Genomic DNA, 27,628 nt, shown 5'->3' on the forward strand with positions numbered 1-27,628 from the left:
CAAGCCTAGAGAGCATTTTCTTCATTACCCACCCAAAATAAAATAAAATAAAGAAAAGAGTATAGAGAGCATTATTGACTATAAATGAGTAAAATTCGCTGTTCCGTTGTACCTACACATTGCATGAGACGTGCAGGCAACATAGACCAACACAATAATTGGCGACATATATGAATATTAGCAGCTCAAACAAGTAGTATTTGACAAGCCAAATACATCAATCTAATAATAAAGCCTGCAATACTGTAAAATATTACGGAAACATCACAGTAGAGAATATGGAAACTATATACTTTTGTTCATTTTCTGACGAGAATATTTGTGGAGCGAAGAAGATAACGCCACTCCAAGGAAAAATAGTTTCCAAGACTCTACCAACATTATGCTCTAACAAGAAACACATTGTTTTCCCTCACAAGGTCGCATAACAGTTTCATTAACGGAAGAAATAACTTAGCAGAGTCGACCACTACCTTGTGCATCAGAACAAAACTACAAAACTGAAACCATTGCCAAGAAAATATAAATCGAGCAGAACCAAAAAAAATGAACTAATGGAGGACTTGCACCGTGATTTGATTATTGAGACAGAAGCCTCTGTTCTTGGTGATATAAGCATGCATGGCCAGAGCTTGGGAAGGGAAGCGAACAAGTGCCATTCTGATGGGGCCTTCATTTGTAAGTCTGCATCATTAACCAAAGACACAGTGCTTTCAGCCAAGTACAAAAAGCAGAAGAGTGTCATCCATCCACCACCTTCAGATAATAATTCTGAGTAATTCTCATGGAACAAGGATAGCATTTAACCTGACAGAAATCTGAATTGAAGATGAATCATACTGGCAACCAGAAAGGAAGCGCTCCACATCATCAAAAGAAGCATTGCGGGGGATCCCAAGTAGTATTATCTGAAATAATAGATCAAAGTTAAACAAATACTCAACTTTTCAGAGGTATAAAATAAGAAAATGAAGCACTGTCATTCATTTAACTTAAACATTACAGCCCATGAGAAAGTATGTGAGACATTGCAGCTAAGTACTCACAGCTTTTCCATCATAAGGTGTACCAGCATCCCATTCAGATTTCTCAGCCTGCAATCGTGTCAAAAATTAATAAAAAGTTACAAGAAAAAAAATTAGTTAAAAAGGCAGCAGCAATTAAGAAAGTACCTTTCTTATATTATAGAAATGGCCCTTCCTAGCAATTGACCTCAAGGCAGCATCATAAGATGATACCGAGGGAAATTCAACCAGCCTACAAAATTTTGCCAAATGATAAACAAGTTTTCAGTGAAACAGTCAAGAGACAAATGTTTACTAACGAATCACGTATCACGTATAATAAATGACGGCATGGTCATTCACTAGACCAGCAACCACACCTTGAAATCTTTCTTATCCATCTGATCGTAACACATGCAGTGTTGTAAAAAGCTGTTGAGGCTTACACCTTGAGGCCTGCCTAGAGGTGAGGCTATCTGAAAGCCTACTCCTTTTTAAGCTGAGGCGTATGCATCAGGGTAAAGTGCCCCAAGGTGTGAAGCCCGCCTCATCAAAAAGCAGCATTCAAGGCTTTTGGGCTTAGGTTGGTCGGTTTGTTTTGGCCCAAATAATTCAAAAACTATAAAAATTGAATGCCCAATAAATATTAAACATAAACTCTAGTCTAAACCCATCTAAAGTCAAATACTAATTATAACCCTAACTGAACAAAAAAGAAAACAAAGTTATGCAGTGGCATCAATCCGCCTATTGTTCAGGAGATGCAACGAACAAGATTGGATATAGATGTGTGTTGATGAGGAATCTAATGGTGTTGTTGAAGATGAGTTAGATGACTATGATGTTTGATTATTTGATCTTATTATTGAGTACCAAAACAATATTATTATGTCTTTAATTTGATGTTTTTGAGACTTCTAAACAATTAAGTTTAATGCTTGGTTTGTTATCTATGTTTTAAAATTATTTCATAATTTTTATGAACTTTTTTCTCTTTAGTATGAGGCTTATGCCTCGGACTGCCTTGAGCCTTACACCTCGCCTCGCATCGCCAAGCCAAGACATAACGCCTCAAATACGCTTTAAGACTTTTATAACATTAAACACATGAGAAAACATTCTTAAGATTATGGATTAACTTAATAGACTGTTCATCGACAGAGTTGAGTTGAGTTTCGTCATTTAAATGATAAAACCAATGTAAAAATACTTAACCATCTAAAGTCAAAGAAACAAGAAAGCATAGATATTTAGCACATCACAACTTTTTTTTTTTCAAATTGAAGCTCAAGACAATAAATTCTGCGGAGAGCCTTACATTGACAAAGGAAGAAACCCTCGATTGTACTCAACTTTGATCTTCTCCGGACCCAAATTACTGGCATCCAGTAAATTGATTATATCAGTCTTGGATGTATGCTTTGTGATATCAAGAAGTCTCCCATAAACTACACCTGAAAATGGAAAGAGAAAAATAAGATATCAACACGGGCCATCACACATGTTGAAGATCAGACAGTCAATCTTAAGATCAACAGTAGACAAATATTATTGACAACCACGAACCTTGACAAGAGACCTCTAAACTACTTTCTAGAAACCAGATTTTCATTCCACAGAATATAGTTTTTCTTTCACAATCAAAACATCAGCTAACGCTAATGTCTGCTTTATCATAGAAATCAAAATATTACCCTTCAGAATCATTTTTCTCAACGATCAGTTTCAAGCTTTACGAATAATGTAAAAATAGAATAATTTAAACTGCATATAGTATCAATTAAACCAGTCGTCTTTTAACTCAATCAAAGCACAAGACAGAAAATAATAAACAAAATAAATTCCAAAAACAGTTTCCTAAAATCAACAATAATCGCAATTAATCCCAAAACCCTACGTCCGAAAAATGGAAACGCGCAAAATGTATGAAAATAATCTAACATAATGACGTCGAAAGAAAAGCAGATATGCGAAAAAATAAAACATGAGAACCGGTGGACGGGGTTCGAAGAAACTGATCGTCGGAGGAGCCGAGGCTCGGCTTGGATGCTTCGGTGGAGAACGGCTTCGGCGTGACGGCGGCGGAAGGCGGCCGGATACCGCCAACTAGGCGGCTCCATTTCGTCGAAGCTCGTCTCAGTTGATTCATCGCCGTCGCTGATTTTGAGACCTTCGTAGGGAGAGAAACGCTGAAAGTGGTGTAGTGAACAGAGAGGAGGTTTTGCAAGATTCTAGAATTAGGGGGATTACAGCTGATGCGTCGTCGTTTCACCAAACGGAAAATCGTAGATTGACCTCTAAAGTTTGTGTAAATTGCGCGGCGAGAATTTGGGGTGACGAATCGATGTGGATTATTGATAATTGGGCTTCCGATCGATGTCGGCCCAATATCAATCAGTATCTTTCTCACTTCTCATTTCTTATTTTATTTTTTGGTAATTGCATGCGATATTCCATCTTGGGGCAAAATAAGTATATAACCATGCTGAAAGATAAAACATAAAAAATATTTATCTTTTATAAAATATATAAATATACCCATTTAGGATATTTTTGCCCTTATGTCGAGCATTAGTGTATTTTGCACTGATGCTCGATAACTGATACTCGACTTGTAAGCGATAAATGTCGAGCATTAGTGTATTTTCTAAGAATGCTCGACTACAAATGCTCGATTGTTCGACTCGCAATAGTTGAACATGTCGAGCATTGGAATATTTATCACTATTGCTCGACTCGCAGAAGTCGAACATGTCGAGCATTAATATATTTATCACACATACGCAATGCTCGACATGCTCGACTAACGCATGTCGAGCATTAGTGTATTTACCATTGATGCTCGACATGCTCGATGTGGATTAGTCGAGTATGTCGAGCAAAGTTCGCGATTTCAGCATTTTTTATGAATTAAGTAAGGGTAGCTTTGTCATTTCAAGCTCAAAATGGATAGTTTTTATAGCTTTCTTTTATAGTGGGTATTTTTTATTTTTTGTCTTTGAAAATGGGTAAAAAGAACCATTAACCCTTCCATCTTTTAATTATTTTTATGATGATTGTCCCTATTGTGGAAGATACCTCCGTTACTACCACTGCCACCCCGTCACCTGTGAGGACTACCGGGAACAGCTCATCTTCTGTAGTTAATCGCCGGTCGGGGTCTCATATGCCTACAGACCACTCCGATATTGCTCAGCACAATTCCTTTTCTGCTCTTTTTAGTATGGAGATAGTGGAGATTGTGGACAAGCCGGCCTTCGTTGTCGAAGATATGGACATCATCTCGGAGAATTCGGAGATGAACGACACTATGCATTTGCCGAAGGGGCCGATTGATATCCGTCCCCTAGCGACTCTTTCACCCCGACAGCCGACAGCTACTACTTCTACTATGCCTGATACGCAGATTGATATTGTCACCCCGACACACTGTAGCAGTCTAGATCTGGCTTTGATTGTGATGCCAGGAAAGACGATGATGAAAGAGCCCCTCATAACTCGCGACCGAGGGCGTCCGAAGGGTGCTACCAAGAAGGGGAGGGTTTCTGATTCCTCTATAAAACACCGACTCCAGCGTATAATCAAGAATGGCATGTCTTCGGATATGAGTAAGATCCAAAACACAACGGGCCGTGCTGCTGGTGCCGTTTTGCAGAGCGCCGTTCCTGACACTTTGTCGTCGGTGGAGTTCTTGAATAAAGTGCAACATGCTCAGGCTGGAGATTCGATTCTGCAAAATTTTGTGATTCATTCTTCTTCCGACGCAGCTCGATCTATGTCGACCGTTGTTTCTAAAAGATGGGAAGATATGTTGGACGACGAAGATTCTTTGGAAGAGGACGACCCTCTAAATATTTTCTCATAATCTTGATTTGTTTGTTTTTCGGTTACCTGCGCTCTTTTTGTTTTGCCTCTAGACGAATCTTTTTAATAAAATTTCTATTTCGACATTTTTATTTTTAATTCATTTCAGTTTTTCGATATCTTCTTTCTACCTCTTATTATTGCTCTCTTTTTTTCCTCCGACTATTTTTCTCTAATATCATATTAAACTAATTATCTCCTTTTTTATATAAATTAATAGTATTAAACAAAGAAATTTTAAGATCGCGTCACAGTGAACCCGAATCCAAGACCTTTGACCTTAAATTATTTTTTTGTTTGATAAATTACATAAGTAAATAAAGAAATTAAAAGACTGCACGATGGTGGACTTGAACCCAGGACCTCAAGCATTGAGTATTAACCACCTACCGTTAGGCCAACACACACACGCAAAATATTTTTTAGTTACGAAAATAAAAATAAAAAATTGAAGAGATATTTAACCAGTTATTGCTTGGCCAACACACACACATATTCTACTAATTATCTCTTAATATCAGGTGAAGCAGCTAATCAGTAAAACAACAATTAAAAAATAATGAACTCAAATAAATAGAATACTTATATACATATATATGGTTGGATTCTCATAGAATCCTTCTCTTAGGCAGTATATAGATCTAAATCTGGACCATTAATTGAAAAGAACTGCATAGATGAATGACACGTGGCACTAACACTAAAAGATTTCATTCTTAAAAAACCACGAAGAGACAAAACAGTCATTTTTCCGTTTCTTGCAAAAATCATGCATATGACAAAACAGAACATTGCAGATTGCACAACAGAACAATTCATATTATAAAACAGAACCATGCACGATTAATTGCAAGAAAATGTTTAAACTGAACTATGCATTCATATAAATTGAATCATGCATATTGTGTCAATGAACCCTGCATGTTGCATTAGCGCCAGTTGATGAGATAAGTATCAACACCTTTAAATAAAACGAATAAAAAACAGAAGGATTTTACGTGGTTCGATTGAATGATCTACATCCACGGGAGATTGTGATAAGGACAATATTGTGCATATATCTTAATAAATAAAAGATATGAACGAAGGCAAAGAACTTGAGGGCGGCGCTGGCTTCCGAAGAGTGCGACGACAGCGCTGGCTCCCAAAAAGCACGGCAACAACGTTGAATCCTAGAGAAAAAGATATGGATATTGCGATGATAAACGAAGAAGAAGAGACGCCAGCGCTGACTTACTACATACATGAACGTCAGTGCTGACTGACCACATACATGAACGCCAACGCTGACTGACTATATACATGAGGATAAAGAGCCAACATGGCCGCCATGAGCTGGATCATGCCAAGACAGCTGAAAACCTAGCAAAGGTAAGGCCAGGTCGCGACAAGCGCTGACCTAGCTAAGACAAACGAAGATTGACATTGCAAAGATAATGACACCCGACAAAAGCTGACCAATCAGTTTTCATTAGTGCTCCTGAAGATATAGTTAGTTAGACACCAGTGTACGTGAACATTGTTAGATTTACTATTTTACCCCTTTGTATCTGTTGTATAAATAGGGCATTGTATTTATTTAGATGGAGATCGGTCATCTCTTTCTCAAGAGCAGAAAATATGTAAAGTGTAAATTCTCTCAAACATAGTGAAAACTCCGGCAATCTCCCGTGGATGTAGATCATTCGATCGAACCACGTAAAATCCTTCTGTTTTTTATTCGTTTTATTTTAAAGGTGTTGATACTTATCTCATCAACATGCATAGTTCATTAACACAATATGAAAGGTTCATTGACACAATATACATGGTTTAGTTTTATAATATGCATTGTTCTGTTGTGCAATATTTATATCCAACGTTATGCATATTTGTGTTCAACTAGAGGCATTAGAGAGGTCATATAGTGATACTTTTTCATGCATATTTTTATCCAACATTATGCATATCTGTGTTCAATTATATGCATAATTTTAACGGCGGCCATGCCAAAAAAATAAATTTTCGATAAAAAAAAATTATTATTTTTAAAATCTTTGAAAATTTTATTTCTATTTTACTCTTGTGTGTATTTTGCCTTGGAAACCCTTGAAAGGAATCTGCCACGTGTCACACTCCCAACGCACCATATAAATACATTGTGTGGTCCAGATTTGGATCTATATACTAATTAGGAGAAGAGGTTATATGTATGTATGTATGTATAATACAAATATACTTTCAAGATAAAATAATTTTGCATTTTGACTAAATGAATTTCGAATTTATGGACAGCATAAAGATTCGCAGACTTTGTGCTTAGACCCCATAGTTTTAGGTAAAGTACCAAACTAATAGAAGATGTAAACTGTTGTAGCTTTTATTTTATTTTCTTGCATCCAATTTTAATTTTTTATGTTTTTAGTTTAATTTAATTAGAATTCTTTATACTCAGTTTTTTATAGTGTTTTCCATAAAATGTCTCGAACTTTCATCTTCTCTAAAAAAATCCCAAACTTTCAATTGTTTTTTCCATAAAATATCCTGTTATACAAAATTCAATAATAGAAAGATGACAAATTACTTCGAACTTTAAGCTTTTTCCAATAATGGTGGTTCCCAATATGATTTTTCAACAATGATGGTCCCCAAAATATTTCATCTGGTGAGATAAGTCATCTTTTCGTCACCGAATTTTGCATAGCAGAACATTTTATGGAAAAAATTGAAAGTTAAGAATTTTTTAGGAGAAAATGAAAGTTTGGAACATTTTATGAAAAACGCTGAAAGTTTGGGACATAAAACACTATTAACCCCAAATAGAATTTCTAATGACTTTTAATATCTCAAATATAATCTTTTTTTTAAGGAAATCTCATTTATAACCTTTCGATCAATAGTTGATTATTCGGATCGATTATAAAGCCACAATTTTTTAGTGATATACTCCCTCTGTCCCAAGGAAGATGCTACATATTTTTATTTGGGACGTCCCAACGAAGATGCTACATTTCTAAATATGGAAAAAAAAATAAAAGATTTTAATTGCATAATTACAATTAATTAATCACTCCCTTATTACCTTCTCTCTCCTATTTTATCACTTTATTACATTCTATCTTCTACTTTATCACTTTATTACTATATACTTAAAACACTAATCTACAATTCCTTGAATCTCGTGCCAAAAAGAAATGTATCATTAGGGGTGTAAATGAGCCGAGTCGAATCGAGTTTTGCTCTGCTCAAACTCGAACTCGATTATTTTCTTGAAGCTCGAGCTCGAGCTCGACTCGATGCTATACTCGTTGAGCTCGAGCTCGACTCGGTTCGGCTCGATTGTGGAGTCTTACTCGAGTTTGAGCTCGAGATCGAGCTCGTTTAAGCTCGTTGAGCTCGAACTCGTTTAAACTCGGTGAGCTCGAGCTCGTTTAAACTCATTTCATTCCTTTTTTCGACAAATTGAATAACATTGCAAATCACTCCATCACAAAAAGTCATTCTCCAAATCAATTATAACAAGTCTTAGATATCCAAAACATTGAAAGCATGAACACATGCGTTTTCAAATAGTCTAAAGGCATCAAAAATCAAAATGTAACAAGCTGTCTTTAATGAAAATACAACATAAAATAGCAAATGTGCAACTTCTTCTTATAGATATTGCTCCAACATTAAGTCGTTTCTCCAATACCAACACCAATCATGTTAAAGGCTGCATATAAGAAAAACAAAATATAAAGAACATCAATTAACACCAATATAAAAACATCCACAAAAAGGAGGGCATCATCGTGCATATAGATGATGAGCAGATCAATAAAATGCAAATGCCCTTGTCTCAGCTACATATATTACACAAACAAATTATGTTTATATTTCATAAACAGTAAATAAAAACACAACAACTATAGTATAATGATAGGAAATTTGTTATACAGAGGAACCAAACTTTCCTCTCATTGTCTGCATTAGCGAACACTAAGTGAAGCTTTGCAAGATGAAAGCAGGAGACTACAACCTCACAATCAATATTAAATAAAATTGTAAACCAACAACCTGGCAATACATGAAAGTTGGCACGTCTCACACAAGTGCACTAGAAACAGGCTGAGTAGCAGCAGGAGTGGCCGACAGGCCGTGGCTCGCCGGAGCGGCTGAGTGAGTAGCAGGAGAGCCGGTGGTTCCTCCCAATACTGTTGTCGCACGCGGCGAGCTGGGAAAATGAGAGCTAAAGGCGGCGGCTTCATGCTGCACTACTACTATCGCGCGCGCGCCGGGGTGAGCGTCACCGGTTTCGGTCGCCGGTCAGACTCAGCCGAGAGAGAGATGAGAGAATGGGGTTGGGGTGGCTGGTGTTTAGCTTAGGGCTTAGGGTTTTGTTCAATTGTGTAATTCAAAATCAGATTGTGTTAAAATGGGCTTAGGGTTTGGGCCATTTGTGGATCTTAAATATATTTAATTTTGGGCCAAAATATAATACTCCCTCCGTCCCGGTCAAGACGCTACATTTACTTTTCGACACGAGATTTAAGGAGTTGTAGATTAATGTTTTAAGTGTGTAATAATAAAGTGATAAAGTAGGAGAGAGAAAATAATAAAGTGATAAAGTAAGAAAGAGAAGGTAATAAAGTGATAAAGTAGGAGAGAGAATGTAATAAAGAAATACTTAATTAGTGTTAATTAAGTGTTTAAAATTCCTTATTTTTGCCAAATATAGAAATGTAGCATCTTGGTTGGGACAGTCCAAAAAGGAATATGTAGCATCTTGAGCGGGACGGAGGGAGTATATTATATAATAATTACTTGGGCTCGATTAGGCTCGCGAGCCTAACGAGTCGAGTATCACAAAACTCGAACTCGGGCTCGGTACCTATTCGAGTAGCTCGAGCTCGAGCTCGACTAACATCGAGTCGATTTCGAGTAATTTTTTAGCCGATCTCGAGTAGCTCGCGAGCTAGCTCGACTCACTTACACCCCTATATATCAACTCGGCTGGGACGGAATGAGTACGTTAATTTGTGTTAATTTTATAATAAAAATGGGGAAAAGTTAGGACTTAGGAGAGAAGGGTCCCACAAAAACAAGACACATGACATGACAGTAGAATATGTCCTCTGAAACAAGTCACAAGTGGAAGTGATAGCTATTTCGTATGGGGCCGTACGTACCTTTTTTCCTACACAAATGCAAGATACCAACTCCACCATAAAAACCAATATTATTTCCATTCCCATCAGGGGAAGGTTTCTTCACCACAACCACTCACACATTTACACGAAAATGTCCACTACTAATTAATTAATTATATATTCCCCCTTCATTTATAGATAAGATATAGTACCTATATGATGAATTAGTTGTAGGAATTAATGGAGTGGGAATGGGCGTTAGAGTTCTTGAAGGGCATGATCCAGCCGGTGGCGGCGCTGTCTGTGGTGGCGATGGCGGTGGCGCTCTCGTATTTTCAGAAGCTGGGGCTGGAGTGGGAGATGGCCTACTCCATCTTCAGAGCTTTTCTTCAGCTCTCCATCATTGGATTTGTTTTGGAGTTCATTTTCAAACAGGACAATGCTATATGGATCCTCATGGCTTATCTTTTCATGGTATCTCTCTCTCTTTTTTCTCTCTTCAATTTAGGCTGTCTTAGCTTTGAGATTCTCAATTACGACCTTATCAATATATGTCACATGTATGTATAAAATTAATGATGTGAAAATCTATGTATCTTCCATCAAAATATATATAGAAAAAAACACCTTTATGAAGAACTTTTTTCTGCATCTTTCTTGGAAGAAACTAGAAAGATTTCTAGTTCGTGTAATAACATCTTCTTTGACTAGTTAATCATCCTAATTAATGTACAAAGTCTAAATCATATATATATTCACGTAATTGAATAATCTTATACAAGTTGGTCGACTATTTCTCTTATACATAACGTGTATGAATGTGATAACAGTCAATTCTCTTTCTGACTGAATTATAGAAAATATTAGTTTACTTTTGGTATGGTGATGTATACGTGATTGACAATTAATATATACTCTGTTTCTTAAAAAATTGATAAATATTAATGTTAATTTATTAATAAGTGGCGAAGCATTCTTAATTAGATCCCTACATTTTTGCTGTTTATTTTACCAAGTCTTCGTACAATTTGTCGCTTTATCAGATCCTCGTACCGTTATATACTACCTCCATTCATAAAACATTTTTCAAAAAAAAAAGTGATACAAATTTTAAAAAAAGTTAATTATATATTTGATGAGTGGAGAAATAGTTTAACAAATTAAAACAAATGATGATAATTAGTGTAGTTATTTTGAAAAGTGATCGGTCCATTCGTGGTAATAGAGTTATTTTTAAAAATAATCTGAAAAAATATTTTGTGAATGTATGCAATAAAAAAAATAGGAAAATTTTTAGTTGATGGAGGGAGTATATTTCATCTCGAAAGGCCCTAGATTATTGTATTTCATCTCAAGAGATCTTCTCACTATTTTGCATTTTCTGACTAAAAATTCAGACAGTGAAAAAAAAAAAAAACTTATATAATATCTTGACAGCTCACTAATCTTATGATTTGCTGTGGAATTAATTGCTCAGAAAATATGCGACTCCAAATGAATTAATAGCAACATCTCATTATTTTGGATTCTGCATTGCTTTGATAATGGCTATTTGCATATTCTCTCATTTTCCAGGCCTAATGCATGTTTGATAGACTTTATAAGTTTGAATAGTAAAATTATTAATTAAAAAATTCGGGATAAAATCAAGATTATCTCTTATTTCACTATTTTTCTTTGTAAAACAAAATTATCTATTCTTGATATAAATTTATCTTAATGAAATAATAACTATTCATTGTATTATTTATCTTACATTTATTAATCAATCCATTTCTAAACATAAATATCATAAGTGCTAAGTATTTTTGTTTTTTCTTCATATATAAAAGAGAATTAATAATGATTCTTCATTTTTCGTTTCGATGACTCGAACCTTAATTTATTGAGTGAAATAAAAATATCTTATTAATTGAACCGTGTTTCATTGTCACCACACAAGTGCTAAGTTATATTCAGTGAAGTTCGCGTATGTGCGACATCAAAGATTTTTTTTTTTTCATTTCATTTGACGATTTACATTTTTGAATTGGAGAATTCAAAATAGAACGATAACCTTTCATCTCTACAATAGTATAGTGACTTAATAAAACCAAAACAAATAGTAGTATATAAATTGTGTAATTGAACAGGTGTCGGTTGGCGGTTACACGGCGGGACAGCGCGCGAAGCAGGTGCCTGGAGGGACGTACGTGGCCGGGGCATCGATTCTGGTGGGGACCGGAATCACCATGTTTTTGTTGGTTACACTGCGCGTCTTCCCTTTCACCCCGCGATACATCATCCCCGTTGCCGGCATGATGGTGGGGAACGCCATGACCGTCACCGGCGTCACCATCAAGAAGCTCCGCGACGACATCAAGATCCAGATGAGCCTGGTGGAGACGGCTCTTGCTCTGGGAGCCACGCCGCGGCAGGCCACGCTGCAGCAGGTGAAGCGCTCGCTGGTCATAGCGCTGTCGCCGGTGCTGGACAACGCCAAGACGGTGGGGCTGATATCGCTGCCGGGGGCGATGACGGGGCTCATCATGGGCGGGGCCTCGCCTCTTCAGGCCATCCAGCTTCAGATTGTGGTCATGAACATGTTGGTGGGAGCTTCCACCGTTAGCAGCATCATGTCTACCTACCTCTCTTGGCCTTCCTTCTTCACCAAAGCTTATCAATTGGAGACTAACGTCTTCTCCGCCGACTAAACTCATCTCTCCAAATCAAACGAATTGGTCTCAAAATGGAACCATTTTTCTGTAACCCCTCATTAATTATTGTGTTTTCATCAATGTACATGAAATATTAATAATTACTCGGGCTAAAACAAAACAAATTATATACTCCCTCCGTCCCCAAAATAAGTTCCTCTTTAGGGACGGCACGGGTTTTAAGGAAAATGGTAAAGTGTATTGATAGTGGAGAAAAATATATTATAATTAGTATTGGGAATGGTGAAAAGGTGAAAAAATGTTATAATTAGTATTGGGAGTGGTGAAAAAGTGAAAAGTAAGAATAAATAAAGTATTATTAGTGGTGGGGTAGTTGTCAAAAAATAGAAAGAAAGAAAGAGGAACTTATTTGGGGGACGTTCCAAAATGGAAAAAAAAAGGAACTTATTTCAGGGACGGAGGGAGTATATATTTCATGAATATTTGGATTGACATGTGCAAAGTTGCGCTATTCTCTTAAGGATTTGTGTGGGGTAGGTGCTATGCACTTGCCCCTTAAAAAAATTAATTTTTTATATGAATTACTTGTTAGAACATGGTATCGTCATATGATTGAGAAAATGATGGCTGTAAAGGTTTTTTTTATTATTCTTTCTTGTTGTGTTTCTGTTAACTATAATCACCCTTTTATAGGGCTGAGAAATAATACATAAGGAAAGGACAATTTCTATTCTAATTTGGGATTTTTGATTGCTAATTTCGATTCTTGATTGCATCTCATCCAATTCTTCAATAAATACTTTCAACACTCCCCCTCAAGTTGAGTGATGGGGTTCCCGATACTCAACTTGCCAAGAACTTCTGAAAAACTTTTGGAGTTCACACCCTTAGTTAAGATGTCTGCGAGTTGATCCTCTGATCTCACAAATGGTAGAGCCACGATTTCGCCTTCGATCTTCTCTTTGATAAAGTGTCTATCAACTTCAACATGTTTAGTTCTATCGTGTTGAACAGGGTTCTCAGATATGCTGATGGCAGCTTTGTTGTCGCAGAACAATTGGCAAGTGTTTGTTGGATGAAGACCTAACTCCATTCATAGTCTCCTTAACCACAGAACTTCAGTTAGCCCGCTTTTGATGCCTCTGAACTCTGCTTCTGCACTTAAGAGAGCCACCACTTTCTGTTTCTTACTCTTCCATGATACAAGATTACCTCCGATGAAGGCAAAGTATCCTGCTGTTGATTTCCTGTCAACCGGATTTTCCGCCCAATCAGTATCTGTGTAAGCTTGTATCTCTAGATGTCCAGTCCTCTTGAATAGCACTCCATAGTCAAAGGTCCCTTTCAGATACCTTACAATTCTGAGCGCGGCTTCCAAGTGGTCAGCTTGAGGTTGATGCATAAATTGGCTTACAACACCAACAACATAGGCAATATCAGGTCGTGTATGAGAAAGATAGATGAGTTTCCCTACCAGACGCTGATATTGCCCACGATCAACTAACTCAGCTCCTTCCACAATTTGTAGTCCATGATTTACAGCAATTGGCGTTTTTGCTGGTTTGCAATCCAACATCCCTGTCTCTGCTAGAAGGTCATGGGTGTACTTCTTCTGATTGATGAAAATCCCTTTCTTTGATCTGAGTACTTCGATTCCAAGAAAGTACTTCAGCTTCCCTAAGTCCTTCATCTCGAACTCTTTGAACAGATCCTCTTTAAACTTTTGAATTTCTTCTAAGTCATTCCCTATTATAATCATGTCATCAACATAAATGACTAAGTAAGAGATAAGATCACCTCGTTTCTTCAAGAATAAGGTGTGATTTGAGTTACTCTGCTGGTACCTAAACTTTTTCATAGCTGTGGTGAATCTTCCAAACCAAGCTCTGGGAGATTGTTGAGACTATATAGAGTTTTCTTCAATTTGCACACCTCGCCATCTTCGAAGTCGTCTGGAAAACCCTGAGGCACTTCCATGTAGACCTCTCTCCCTTCTTCGAGCTCTCCATGAAGGAAGGCATTTGTAACATCAAACTGATGAAGATCCCAATCTTTGTTGGCAGCTATGGAGAAAAGAACTCTGACAATGTTCATTTTTGCAACTGGTGAGAAGGTCTCCTCATAGTCGATCTCATACATCTGGGTGTATCATTTTGCAACCAATCGAGCTTTGTACAGCTCAATAGATCCATCTGGTTTCCTCTTGGTTGTAAAGACCCACTTGCATCCTACAGGCTTCTTTCTCTTCAGTAATATACACTTCTCCCATGTATGATTCCGATTTAAAGCACCAATCTCCTTTTTCATGGCATTCCTCCAGTGGTCGATTTTGAGAGCTTGTTCGATTGTGTGTGGGATCTCTTCATCGTACAAGGCTGCTTCATAAGCAGTGGCAGTTTTGGACAAGTTCCCTTTGGCGATATTTCCAATAGAGTACTGAGAATTCCTCCCAGACTTTTCTGGAGTATATCGTTTGGGAGGAATACCCCGAGTACTCCTAGGAGGTAACACATATCTCCCGGTATCTCCAACCACCGTATGCTCCTCATGTTCTTCTTCAACAACTTGAGGAATATGATCAGTTGAGTCGAAAACTACAGTAGTAGGTTCAGACGTCCTTACCTCAGATATCAGCGGCAGAGAATATATGGGCAGCTCATGTGGTGGACTGGATTGCTCAGAAGTGGATGAAACATGCTCGGTGGCAAGGCTAACTATTTCTATTGGATCTGCTGCTTCCGGGCCTGGCATTGGTAACCAACTTAACAAGTCGATTAGAAGTGGATCTGCTGCTTCCGGGCCTGGCATTGGTAACCAACTTAACAAGTCGATCTCACTATTTCCACTCCCCCTCTGACTGTTAAGGTGGTTACTGTAAAAATACTCAGTTTCGAGGAAGTTACAGTTCATGGTTGTTATAACTTGACGGGTTTGAGGATTATAACACCTATACCCTTTTTTATTAACCCCATATCCTACAAACACACACTTAACCGCACAAGGAGAGAGTTTAGTCCGTTCGTGTTTAGGAATGTGAACAAAAACAGAACACCCAAAAACTCAAGGTTGAAGAGTAAGAGCAAGGGGTATAGTGGCCAGAGTGGATAGTTTCTGCAATGGGGTTTCAAGTTGAAGAGTTTTAGTTGGAAGGCGATTAAAAAGATAAGCGGATGTGGCATCGGCTTCAGGCCAAAAAGATGTGGGTACACGAGATTCAATCATCATGGCACGAGTCATTTAAAGTAAAATTCGATTTTTTCTCTCAGCAACGCCATTTTGTTCAGGAGTGTGGGGGCAAGTAGTTTGGTGGATTATTCTCTTTTGTTGAAAAAGATTTTTCATGGAATTATTCACAAACTCCCCCCCCCCCCATTATCAGACCTCAGAATTTGGATATTTTTCTGAAACTGAGTTTGGATCATAGCATAAAAATGAGTAAATTTTTCAAAAACCTGAGATTTATGTTTTAAAAAATATACCCATGTCATCCTAGTGCAATCATCAACAGATAGCAGAAAATATTTAAAACCATGTCCGCCCGTAACCGGTGAAGGACCCCAAACATCATAATGTACTAGAGAAAAAATTGAGTTTACTTGTGTATTACTAGGTTTAAACGAATGTCTATGACTTTTAGCTAAAACACAAGTTTCACAAGACACAGCTTAATTTTTCACTAATTTAGGGAATAAAAGCTTAAGATAACCCGTGGATGGATGCCCTAATCGGCGATGCGAAAGCCAGGCTTCCCGGTCAGCAGTTCCGTGAGCCAGCATCACCTTGCCTTGTTGAGCTATTTCATCAACATAGTACAATCCCTTCTGCTCAGTGCCACGCCCAATAATCTTCCCCATCCTGATATCCTGAAGAAGATAGAAATGATGATGCATTAGCAAGGTACAATTGAGTTCCTTTGTAACATGGCTAATGGACATTAATTTATGTGAGAGAGATGGAACAAAAAGACAATTGGACAGCCATAGTGTGGGGGAAATTTCTATAGTTCCAGCTCCCTTGACCCTAGTCAATTCACCATTAGCAGTTTGAACATGGGTACGAAAGGATTTTGACAGCTCAACTATATCAGATTTATCAAAGGTCATAGTATCGGTGGCTCCACAATCAAATATCCATCCTCGATCTCTATCTTTTAAGTCACATACAGCTTGACATGCATTTGAGACATTTAAGGGATTTGGGTATAATTGAGGGCTCCTTTTGTTATTATGCAAAGTATTGGGGCAGTTTTGTAAGGAATGGGGGGGTAAAATCTGTAAATAGTCAAAAGTAGGAGGGTTTAGAACCCTATACCTGAATCTTCCCCATTTTCACTCTTGACCGCCTCTTCCGTTTCTCCCCTGCCTCTCTCGGTCTCTCCGCCTCCACCCACAGCTACCGCCGATCCGGCGATTTCTCGTCCTTTAACGCCGACCGCCGCCTTCCCCTTCGCCATCTGAGGTTTGTGATTGTCTTCCCACCACTCCGGGTAGCCGATGAGTTGGAAGCACCCATCCTTGGTGTGTTTCGTCATTCCACAGTGAGTGCTGAAAAGTTTCGACTTATCTTCCTTCTTCCGCGATGATGGGTTTCCAGAGCGGTGTGAAGGGCCTCTGCCGGCGCCGACAGCGTGTGGTGGTCGTCCTTCCGGCCGTGGTCCAGGGTGGTGGCGAGTTCAGCCCCTATATCTCCCCATATGATGAGTCTTTGGAGTCGGTCGGGTTGGTTGCCGGTTGCAAGATTTGCAATCGGGCAGCCTCTCGTCTCACTCTCGAGAAAGCCGATTCGGTTGAGGGAGTGGGCGTCTCCTTGAGAATATCTCACCGGATACTATCGTATTTTGCATCCAACCCGGAGAGGCTCCGATTTCCGATCAGTTTCAGGTACCTATTGATTCCTTCTTCACAACATCCAAGTGGGTTTGGCTCTCTTCGATCGATGGTGAGCCAAATAGTTTGCAGTTCGTTCCAATAATCTTCCAGTGTAAGTGACCCTTGACTCACTTTGTTGGCTTTAACTTCAAGATCGTAGCTCTGAAAATGATCTACTCCGCTCCTGTAGGTAATAGCAAGGCTGTCCCAAACGGCTTTGGCCGTTTGATGTTGAGCGAAGTTTACTACTAACTTCGCTTTCATGTTTTGTATTAGCCATGAAAAAATGGATAGATCCGTTTCTTCCCATCTGTAATAATCCGAATCTGAGGGCTTTGGTGGTGGTGGTTGCCCTGTAATGTGGCTGGATTTTCCTCTGCTCCCTATGGCGACCTTCATAAGTCGAGCCCAAAGAGGGTAATTGTTGCCATCTAGTTTGAACCCGAGCGTAATGTTGTCGGAATTCCTTAATAGATTTGCAATTTGTAGAGATAGTTCTTGTGATGAGTAGGGGTGGAGCAAAATAATGAAAAATTAGTATACCGCACTTACCGTACCAAAAAAATACCGAAAATATTGAAATTTCGGTATACCGTAAATTTTGGTACGGTATTGTACCGTACCGAAAATTTTCGGTACGGCAACGGTATCAATTTTCCTCATACCGTTGTATACCGATACCGCGGTATATGCCGAAAAATAGGTATATACCGTTGTTTTTGGTATATACCGTGTTACGGTATATACCGCGGTATCGGTTATACCAAAACATTGGTATATACCGGTAGTATATACCAAAAAACCCGTATACCGTCAGAATAAATTATATATATATATATATATATATATATATATTTAATTAGAAGTAAGTTATTAAAAATATCTTTCTCATAATTACTAAAAAATTAATGACAACTTATAAAATATATATATTTATTAATAATTAAAATTATGTAAATAAATGGAATGAATATAATATAAGTTGCATCATGTTAATTTAACTAAAGGACTTTGAAAAGTATACAAGTATATTATATAACTATACAAGTATGAGCTACATATATATCTATATTTATATGTTTATATACTATAATTCTAATTCTAGAATAACTATATCTCTAGAATAAGTTACATCCATGTTATATAAAATATTAACTAATAGATAATAATAAGTCATAAGTAAAATTTGAAAAAAGTAAATAAATTGAGTAAATATAAAACTCAAACAATAATTACAAGATCTACTGGGTTATTGATGAAACTAGAATATCAATATATAGTCAATTATAATATATAACTATATAAGTGTGAGCTATATGGTTATATTATATATATGTACACTATAACTATAATTTTAGAATAAGTTAATTTTAGGGATGTAAAGTAAACAAATCGAATTGAAGCGAATATTATTGGATTCGATTTATATTCGTAAAAATAATTGCATATTCCAAGGGTTACTCGAATATCTTTCAAATTTTATTTGCTATTCATATTCGATATATACAAATATATGGTAAGGCATGAAAAGATATATCAATAATTTTGGTATACCATAAGGTATGGTATACCGCACTATCGGTACGACATCGACATGAGAAAAGTTCATACCGAACTTTTCGATATGCCGATCTTTGGTATACCGAAAAGTACGGTACGACAACTGTATGAAAATTCTCATACCGCAATTTACGGTATGGTATACGGTATGACGAAAATTTTTCGGCATACTATACCGATCCACCCCTAGTGATGAGGCTCCTGTTGATTTTGAATCTTCTATTATTTTTGGATCTGACATGTTTGTGTTTGTGGTCTTTTTTAGGGGAAAAAAAAGAGAGAGGAAAAGGTACTGTATTGATCGAAAAAAAAGGTTGGGAAAGGTATTTGAAACTATGATGATAATTTTCCGAGTTCTAAGAATCGAACGTGCTCTGATACCATGATAGAACATGGTATCGTCATAGGATTGAGAAAAGGATGGTTGTAAAGGTTTTTTTTATTATTCTTTCTTGTTGTGTTTCTGTTAAGTACAATCACCCTTTTATAGGATTGAGAATTAATACATAAGGAAAGAATAATATCTACTCTAATAAGGGATTCTTGATTGTTGATTTCGATCCTTTATTGCATCTCATGATCCAATTCTTCCATAAATATTTTCAACATTACTCCCTCCGTTCCAGCTTTTAGTATCCAGTCGAGAGTGACACGGATTTTAATAAAGTGATTGGGTGTATTGTGAGTGGAATAAGGGTCTCACATTTTATGTGAGTGTTAAAATAATTAAGGTGGAGTGGGCTCCACCTACTTTTACTAAAAATAGAATTGGATACCAAAATATGAGACGACCAAAAAAATGAAAATTGGATACTAAAAGCTGGAATGGTGGGAGTATGATTTTAAATTTAATTAGATGCAACTTCAATTTTAATAGTGTATTACACATTATAAGAGAAAATATATTTTTGGACATGAGATTCAATACAAAATCAACTTAATATAGTTTTTTTTTATGATAACAACACATCATAGAGAAGCATACACTTTTTGATGTGAGATTCAATACAAAATTAATTTAATGTAGCTTACAAATAGTTTTAATTGAAATTTTCAAACCGCCTCAACAAAGTTTTAATCGAACATATTTGGTCACCATTTTGTACGATCCAAATTTTAATTGAAATTTTTTAACCGCCTCAACGAAATTTCTTTCTTTTTTTCCCCTCCCTGTTTAGCAAATGGATATTCTATTTCTATTGACACAGTCATCTACGATCTAGCATCATGCACCATTGGCTCAGAAGTAATACATCAGACAAAGTTTCATCAATCTACTACTATCAACCAAATAGTAGCAGATGTAAGTCCGGCCTTTTACAAACAATCATAGGTAAATATTCCAACACAAACTACATAGTAGAAACTCCACATTCAAGATTTTGGGACAAAAATTCCCATATTGAACTTCGGGCTATCATTTATGTGTGGGAAGATAGGATTCTTAGAAAATGAAATGAAAATAAATCGAAGGATTACCTACGGTCTGCTGGTAGACAGAGCTCAAAGGCGGCACGTCATGGCTGCTGCGGGAGAAGATGCTGAGGAGGAAAAGAAGAGGCTGGAGGACGAGTTGGGCGGAGGACGACGAGTTGGCGGCGGAAAAGAAGAGGCTTAGAGGCGGCGCGTCTCGGGTACTCTCTCGCGCTGGGCGGCGGCACGACCAGCTCTCAGCGTCGTTGGGGCTTCGGTGGTGAGAGAGGACAACGAGTTCGACGGGATGGTCGGATGGAAGGGAGGAAGACGAGTTTCGAGTCTTTTAACGGGAGGGGAAGACTTGAGAGTTCAGAGTTTCAAGTCTTTCTATTATTTTTATTAAATGTAGTTAAATAATTTAAAAATATATATTAATTTTAATCCGGTATTCAGGTATACCCGATACCCAATCGGGTATACCCGATACTCGATTTTCAAAGCACCCTAATACCTAAATACCGACCCGATACCCTAATTTTTCAGGTATCGGGTACTCAATACCCGATCAAATTCGGATCGAAATCGGCACTATTCGATACCCGAACTCTATCTTCCCACCCCTACATTTAACATAAATACTTATTTTAAATAAAATGGAAATAAATTATATAGAAGCCCTACCGTAAAAAAGGCTAAGTGACGACCATACCTATAAAGCTTCAAAGGGGGCTCGTGCGGTGTGGATGCTCTACCATTCCAGAATGCATATACGAATACGATTATGCAAATTGAACCATTCAACAGTATTTGTACTTTGCACTCTATATAGGTATTCTGTTTTCAAAAAAAAAAAATATTAAAGTATTTCTATTTCTAGTACTTATGCAAACTTTATATATTTCTTTTTGTTTACACTGAAAAGTATTTTTAAATTTGAATATTTTTTGTCACTCAATCTTTTCATAGAGTGCAAAATACGAACTACTCTAATTCAAGAATGAAATTTTATAAGAAAATATTAATTTTAGGATGTATAGTAGTAGTATAGATCTTTTTTTTTTTTTTGTGAAGTCAATTCTAGGGCGCCGCTGTATGACAAAATGTATTTATTTTCTTGAAATATATAATATTTCTCGAAAATTCGAGTAAATAACCGCCTTCCAACCGAAGCCTCACTGGTTCAACCTCGTATGCGAAGCGTACAACCTTAACGACCTTAAATAACCAACGCGCGAGCTCCTTTTTCTTCCCCCTTCAGTTGTCTCCTTCCCACGCCAAGGTTTCACGTCAAAAGAAAAAAAGAAAATAATAATAATAAAGGAAAATTCTGCTCAAGCCCTAATTTGGATCGAGCAATACTCCGGTGATTATTATTTTCGATATATCTATTGATTTGAATACCGAGGTGGCGAGGATTGGCGCTACGATGATTCGCCGTCGATTGATATTGAGGGTTCCCTTGTTGGTTTTTTATTCATGCACGATTCTTCTCAGCTATTCCGCAGGTAAAAATCTCGCCGATTCAGTTAATTAAGCGAGAATTGGTTTTCATGTGATGATCTTCGTTGGATTGAGTTTGTTATTTTGAACCTTTGATGATTAAATATGTTTTATTGTATGAGAATTCGGCGCGTTTGGGGTGAGAATTTTCAATTATTATATCTGTCTATACGATACACGTTCGTTATGTTATTGATTTTGGCACCTTCATGATTTGAACTGACATCACTGATGATAGAAATGGATTTGTGAACATTTTCTCAAGTTCAAAATTGGGTATCGAAGATCGAGAACATAATTGAAATTGAGAACAAGTGAATATGCTTTGAGGAGCGCTTGTTGTTAAGCATAACTCGTTATTTACTGCACAAAGGAAAAAAGGCATTTATTATATAAGCTTTGTTTTGAGAGAGAATGATTTGGTCGGGATTTTGAAATTGTTATACCGAATTGTTGGCTTCGTTGAGTAAAGATATGTTGAGAAGTACTTTTTCTTTTTTCCCCTTTCTATGTTGAATGAGAGTGAAAGAGGCAATGTAGTGATGATCTTGATGCATTTGAGTTTTTGCTGCTGACTTAATGTTAATGTTTCTATTCTGGTTATCTTGCCCTGCCTCCAGCTTTTATATCAGCCTCAGTTGTCACGCTTGATTCTATCGAGATCTTCAAAACTCATGAATGGATTCCGACCAAACCGAAAGTTTACTTTAAGTGTAAAGAAGAGGGTGAGATAATTCTACCAGATGTTAAAGAAAAGCATGTATTGTATTCCTTCAGAGGTGAAGAATCGTGGCAGGTAATTTCCTGATGATTATCGAGTTCACATTTGCTGATACTTTAGCATCTTAAACTTCTTAGTTGTTTCTGTGGATGACTTTTATTATTTTTAATTTGTTTTGGAAACTTGAAGCATATAGTTTGTTGTGTTAGATTTTTTGCTTGTATATTATTTTCTATATAGTGTTGTAGAAGAAGAATATTGGTACTACGATATTCTTCTTCGAAATCCACTCTAAATTCATGATAATTGTGCCCCACTTGTTCCGTTTATCTCTTGTTGCGTGTGGTGATAAACTGTTGAAAGTTGGTCTTGCTATTTGGCTATTGATAACTCCTGTTATCATTAACTTACTTAGTGTTGCTACTCATTGTTGTCTGATAATTGGTTATTTCTGGCATTTGGATTATTTATACCATATTATACCAATTGAACATTGAAACCTCAGAGGTGATTCTAAATTTCCACTTGTTCATCTCAGCCTCTAACAGAACTTCCTGATATAAAATGCAAACGATGTGGGCTCTATGAGAAGGATGCTATTAGATCAAATTATGTATTTGATGAGTGGGAACTTTGTGCATCTGATTTCACACGGTCCGATGGCAAGTATATTCATATTAAGGAGAAAGAGTTCAATGCCACATTTCTGTGTAAGGAATGTGTTGCGCTGGCAAAAGGTTAGAAACCTTGTATTATCTTTCTGTTCATGTTTTAATTGTATTTATGTGATGCAAGACTCTCATGGCATCTTAGGGTTACATATAGAGTGTCCTCTTAAATAGTTACATAGTTCAAATGCCTTCATTTCTTGGCGAGCATATGAAAGTGTATCTCTCTGCCCTTGCATTCGTTCAATTTGCTTGTACATGCACAATCACAGTGTAAATTAGGTCCATTTATATAAAAGCAGTCATTCTCTTCAATTACCAAAACATGATAACAGTGTAGTTTCAAATATCTTGTTTTATTTTTAGTTGCTAATTAGAATCATTCCTGTCTGAATGTTTGTTCTGTTATTTTCAAACAAATGGCAAATCAAATAACTTTGAAGTATGAATTTGTATTCTTCTTGTGAGGCATAGACTCATTTGAGCTGACTGTTGAATTTTATGATTATTTGTCAGCTTCAGCTGCAGCTTCATCTTCTGCTGCAGATAAAGAAAAAGATAATTCCTCTAAAGCCAAACAAGAGGAATCGAGTAAAATGCTACCTTGGCCTTTAATCTTAGTTATCAGCTGTGCATGCCTGATATTGTTTACTGGTGGGCTCGTAGCCGGTTGCAAGTGGTGGCAGAGACGAAAGAGGCTGCAACAGCAGGCTCAATTCCTCAAACTATTTGAAGATGCTGATGATATCGAGGATGAATTGGGAATAGGTCCTCTCAGCCATACAGTTTGAATCATTCATCGTAATCTTCACTCTTCGTCTGTATAGCTAGGACACGAGCCTTCTTGTATAGGTGTGAATACTCGATTTCCATACACAAACATTGCATGGTCACGTTCATATTTGACAAAGATAAAACATAGGAGCTTCAAATGACTGTGTAAGATGTTCCGAGGTTTTGGAGCAGTTCGGATCATTTGCTATTTTACCATCACATGTACTATAAATAAAACACTAGATGAGATATTATCAAACTGCCAATGTAAAGATGAAGAGATTCAGTAGCAACAAGTCACCAACAAATGATTCCTTTTTCTTTTCCTTTTTTGTTTATCATATATCATCTTCTCTACCGCACAAAATGTACATGGTACTGCACCGTGTTATAACCTACTGAGAATGAATTCCAGTGCACACAAGATGAATACATTTCAATTCTTCGTTCCGGGGCACATCATAGAGTGGATGCTTTAGCAATGCTTCGTCTCTTTCGCTTGTTTGAAGAACACCAGATGATATGACTTGTCATCAGCTCGTCGTAGTTAATTAGCATGGATACAGTATGTCATAGCAGACGATTACGCCTCTTCATAAGACAATCTTCAATGAGCTCTTTGTGGCAGAAAACAGGAACTGCAAGAGACTACTAGTTATAAAAAAAAGTATGTCTTCCGCTGCTCCACTTCTCATATGGTAACAATCTAATAACAACTTCGTTCCAAATTCTTTCCCTGAAAAGCATTTCATCCAATTAAACGATTTTTGGAATAGAAAATAAATAACATTATAGACTCCTTGACTAGAAATTAACAAGTAACAACTAACAAGGAGACTCAATGAGTAAAAAGACTACGAGGGTGTTTGGTGAGCTTATAAGCTCTTTCAAAGTGTTTGACAAAATAAGCTCCTAAAGAGCTCATAAGCTATAAAAATAAGCTCTTAGAGCTTATAAGCTCCTCAAAAAATAAGCTCCTCAACTGCAACTTATTTTCTCATCATCTTATAAGCAACACTCATTTTACAAAAATAACTCAACTATGATTTTTTATTTTCATCATAAATCATTCTAGTTTTATTTTTATTCGATTTTCACTCTCTAACAAAGATTTTCTCTCACTAACTAAAAATTCTCTCGCTAGCTTATAAGCTCAATTACCCAAATACTTTGACAACTTATAAGCTCTTACAAAACTACATCATATAAGCTCTTGAAACATCTTATAAGCTCCAAGAGCTTATAAGCTCTTTAAAATAAGTTTAGCAAAACACCCTCTAAGGCACAAACCTATGCTACAAATGAGTGAGAAAAGGATCTAAATAATTAAAAATCAGATAGCCTTGTACAGTTTGGAATACATAGCTTTTCGATAGAAGCAAGCAGCAAGGAAAGAATAGACAATCATCACCACAGACATTCAAACACACAAGAAATACACACACACAACTATATTTATCAGAGAGGTAAGTTTCAGACATACGTGCAAGATCCTTTCATTTAGAACTTTTGCTCCATATTGCATTGTTGAACTTCTCTAACTCTTGTGAATTTGTTCCGTACACAGTCTTAATAGTGTCTGCACAACAACTGAAGCCGAGGCCTGTATTAGTAGATTCACTGACAACTTATGCACAAGGGTGACTTCTCTCGATGGACAACTTATACATGAACAGTTATGATCATAGGAACAGAAAACATCTAGGTTGGTAAACCTGCATGCTTCTTTGTTGAATCTTTTCTTGTCAATCCCGTATAATCTATGAAAAATCTCTGGCTCAACTCGGCAAAAATATGGACGATCTGAAAAAGTCAAAACACTAGAACTGCAGAACTAAATATAAGCTCAAATAACAAATTTGAAACTTCAAATAAGAGCCCCTCGCCATTCTGATTATTCGGTCCCTATCAAACTTGTGATTCAGCTTTTGATAAGTACACAACATTTGGACCTTTCTAGCAATCAACATTGCAAAAGATAATCGAGAATACTCACCAGCATATATCGAACATTTTCTAGAGCTCTTATCATAGTGTATGCACCACCCATCTTGGCCAACCAAGCTATTGTAGTGCTGAACAACATATTCAACATCATATATTCGTAAAAACGAACTCCATTTAAAGAACTCAATCGGTCGTTTATGCGCAAATCTTATACTACAACTCTTAAGAACTATAGAGGCTGTATCCACATATTCAACATTCCAAACAAAATTCTTTTTACTTTTATATGCATACTCAAACAAACACTCTGTTAAAACATTCGAGAGCTATAAACATCACATTCACAAACTCAACATCAGAAAAGCAACAGAATTCTCTTCACTTAATTATGCAACCTCAAAATCATTTATCCACCTTCTGATAAAAATCTCAACATCTTATAAGCAAGTAAGTAACAAAATTCTCTTCACCTAAATAACCAAACTAAATCCCACTTCACATAACTCAAGAAGCACATACACCAATATATAATCAAATTCGTCACCGCCGAAATACATTACTACGCAAACTCAATTCATATATGCACATCAATTTCAACAACTATACACATTGGGCCGTCACAATCACTGTGCCCTAGAATTGAAGATTAATTCTTGAAGTGCGCACTGGGCAAGAAGGCTGAGGAAAAAGACCTCGACATCAGAAGGGTCGTCGAATATTTCTTCAGGGGAAGGAAAAGTGGGGCCCTTGTCGAGTTTGCAGCATGCGCCGCACTTCTCCACGCATTGCCACACGGGAGTTTTCTTCTCGCCGCCGAACCCATGGGTGGCGGATTTCTGCCGTTGGGTTTTAGGCGGTGGCGGAGGTGGTGACTTTTTCTTCGCGGCGAAACACGCCGGCGACTGAACCATCATCGTCAGGGCGTGTGACATTGCGAAAATTGAACTGAAACAAGTAGACTGAGTTGTTTCTTTGCAGATAAATTAATAAGTAAATAAATGGATCGTATATATATTTTTTAATTATTATTATTATTATAAAGAGTTACAGTTTTCTAACGTTAATATTTTCCCAGTAAAAATTTTGACTGTTTTTTTCTCCAAAATTTTAACTAAACGTGATTTCAAAATTTCAGATGTAATTTCAACAACAATTTCACTCATAAACATGGATTTCAGCAATCAAACCAACAAAATTAACTCAATGTCTTCACCATAAGGAAAATGAAAAAATGAGAACTTCAATCGAAGAGTTCTGAATCTGCATTTGTTCTCTTTTTTAACCGAAGAGAAAATGAAAAAATTGAGAACTTCAATCGAAGAGAAAATGAAAAAAATGAGAATTTCAATAGAAGGTAGTAATTGTCACGCCCAGATTTTAGAAAAAACCTTGAACTGAATGCGAAATCAGTGGGGATAAACAGAGTCGGCGGCGTGCTGTTGCAACAACAGAGCAGTGGAGCACGACGTTAAATTCGTGAAGAAGGGCTTCTGTTTGGTGTGTGGGTGTTGGTAACAAGGATAGAGATAGATGAAGCG

At 37.0% G+C, this 27,628-nt stretch overlaps 4 protein-coding genes across 4 annotated transcripts; 2 read left to right on the forward strand and 2 right to left on the reverse strand.

Moving 5' to 3' along the window:
• Positions 1–277: 277 nt before the first annotated feature.
• Positions 278–3,449, reverse strand: LOC131016713 (uncharacterized). The gene is made up of 6 exons (XM_057945414.1): positions 2,997–3,449; positions 2,323–2,458; positions 1,173–1,257; positions 1,047–1,094; positions 808–908; positions 278–684 (listed from the first exon to the last, which is right to left on the reverse strand). Exons 1-6 carry the CDS (start codon positions 3,151–3,153, stop codon positions 552–554), a joined length of 660 nt encoding a protein of 219 aa, XP_057801397.1. The 5' UTR covers positions 3,154–3,449; the 3' UTR covers positions 278–551.
• A 6,542-nt stretch (positions 3,450–9,991) lies between these two features.
• LOC131016714 (protein ALUMINUM SENSITIVE 3) lies at positions 9,992–12,807 on the forward strand. Its single transcript, XM_057945415.1, has 2 exons — positions 9,992–10,453; positions 12,112–12,807. The coding sequence occupies exons 1-2, from the start codon at positions 10,220–10,222 to the stop codon at positions 12,670–12,672; spliced, it is 795 nt and encodes a 264-aa protein (XP_057801398.1). The 5' UTR covers positions 9,992–10,219; the 3' UTR covers positions 12,673–12,807.
• Positions 12,808–21,640: 8,833 nt separating this feature from the next.
• LOC131016715 (uncharacterized) lies at positions 21,641–24,451 on the forward strand. The gene is made up of 4 exons (XM_057945417.1): positions 21,641–21,985; positions 22,601–22,776; positions 23,240–23,438; positions 23,886–24,451. The coding sequence occupies exons 1-4, from the start codon at positions 21,907–21,909 to the stop codon at positions 24,158–24,160; spliced, it is 729 nt and encodes a 242-aa protein (XP_057801400.1). The 5' UTR covers positions 21,641–21,906; the 3' UTR covers positions 24,161–24,451.
• LOC131016716 (uncharacterized) lies at positions 24,393–27,618 on the reverse strand. The gene is made up of 6 exons (XM_057945418.1): positions 27,479–27,618; positions 26,783–27,035; positions 26,140–26,218; positions 25,859–25,946; positions 25,627–25,733; positions 24,393–24,879 (listed from the first exon to the last, which is right to left on the reverse strand). Exons 2-5 carry the CDS (start codon positions 27,020–27,022, stop codon positions 25,640–25,642), a joined length of 501 nt encoding a protein of 166 aa, XP_057801401.1. The 5' UTR covers positions 27,023–27,035; positions 27,479–27,618; the 3' UTR covers positions 24,393–24,879; positions 25,627–25,639.
• Positions 27,619–27,628: the final 10 nt, after the last annotated feature.

Source organism: Salvia miltiorrhiza, chromosome 3 (assembly GCF_028751815.1).
Source record: "Salvia miltiorrhiza cultivar Shanhuang (shh) chromosome 3, IMPLAD_Smil_shh, whole genome shotgun sequence".
NCBI classification, from domain to species: domain Eukaryota; kingdom Viridiplantae; phylum Streptophyta; class Magnoliopsida; order Lamiales; family Lamiaceae; genus Salvia; species Salvia miltiorrhiza.

Excerpts from the sequence above, each read along its gene's own strand:
- LOC131016713 (XM_057945414.1), bottom strand. The coding sequence starts at position 3,153 with ATGAATCAACTGAGACGAGCTTCGACGAAATGGAGCCGCCTAGTTGGC. Across the intron at positions 2,459-2,996 it reads TCTTCGAACCCCGTCCACCG|GTGTAGTTTATGGGAGACTT; the intron begins GTTCTCATGTTT and ends TTCCATTTTCAG. Across the intron at positions 909-1,046 it reads CACCTTATGATGGAAAAGCT|ATAATACTACTTGGGATCCC; the intron begins GTGAGTACTTAG and ends CTATTATTTCAG.
- LOC131016715 (XM_057945417.1), top strand. The coding sequence starts at position 21,907 with ATGATTCGCCGTCGATTGATATTGAGGGTTCCCTTGTTGGTTTTTTAT. Across the intron at positions 21,986-22,600 it reads TCTTCTCAGCTATTCCGCAG|CTTTTATATCAGCCTCAGTT; the intron begins GTAAAAATCTCG and ends CCCTGCCTCCAG. Across the intron at positions 22,777-23,239 it reads GAGGTGAAGAATCGTGGCAG|CCTCTAACAGAACTTCCTGA; the intron begins GTAATTTCCTGA and ends TGTTCATCTCAG.
- LOC131016714 (XM_057945415.1), top strand. The coding sequence starts at position 10,220 with ATGGAGTGGGAATGGGCGTTAGAGTTCTTGAAGGGCATGATCCAGCCG. Across the intron at positions 10,454-12,111 it reads TCATGGCTTATCTTTTCATG|GTGTCGGTTGGCGGTTACAC; the intron begins GTATCTCTCTCT and ends GTAATTGAACAG.
- LOC131016716 (XM_057945418.1), bottom strand. The coding sequence starts at position 27,022 with ATGTCACACGCCCTGACGATGATGGTTCAGTCGCCGGCGTGTTTCGCC. Across the intron at positions 26,219-26,782 it reads ACGACCCTTCTGATGTCGAG|CACTACAATAGCTTGGTTGG; the intron begins GTCTTTTTCCTC and ends TATGTTGTTCAG. Across the intron at positions 25,734-25,858 it reads TTCAACAAAGAAGCATGCAG|TTGTTGTGCAGACACTATTA; the intron begins GTTTACCAACCT and ends CCTCGGCTTCAG.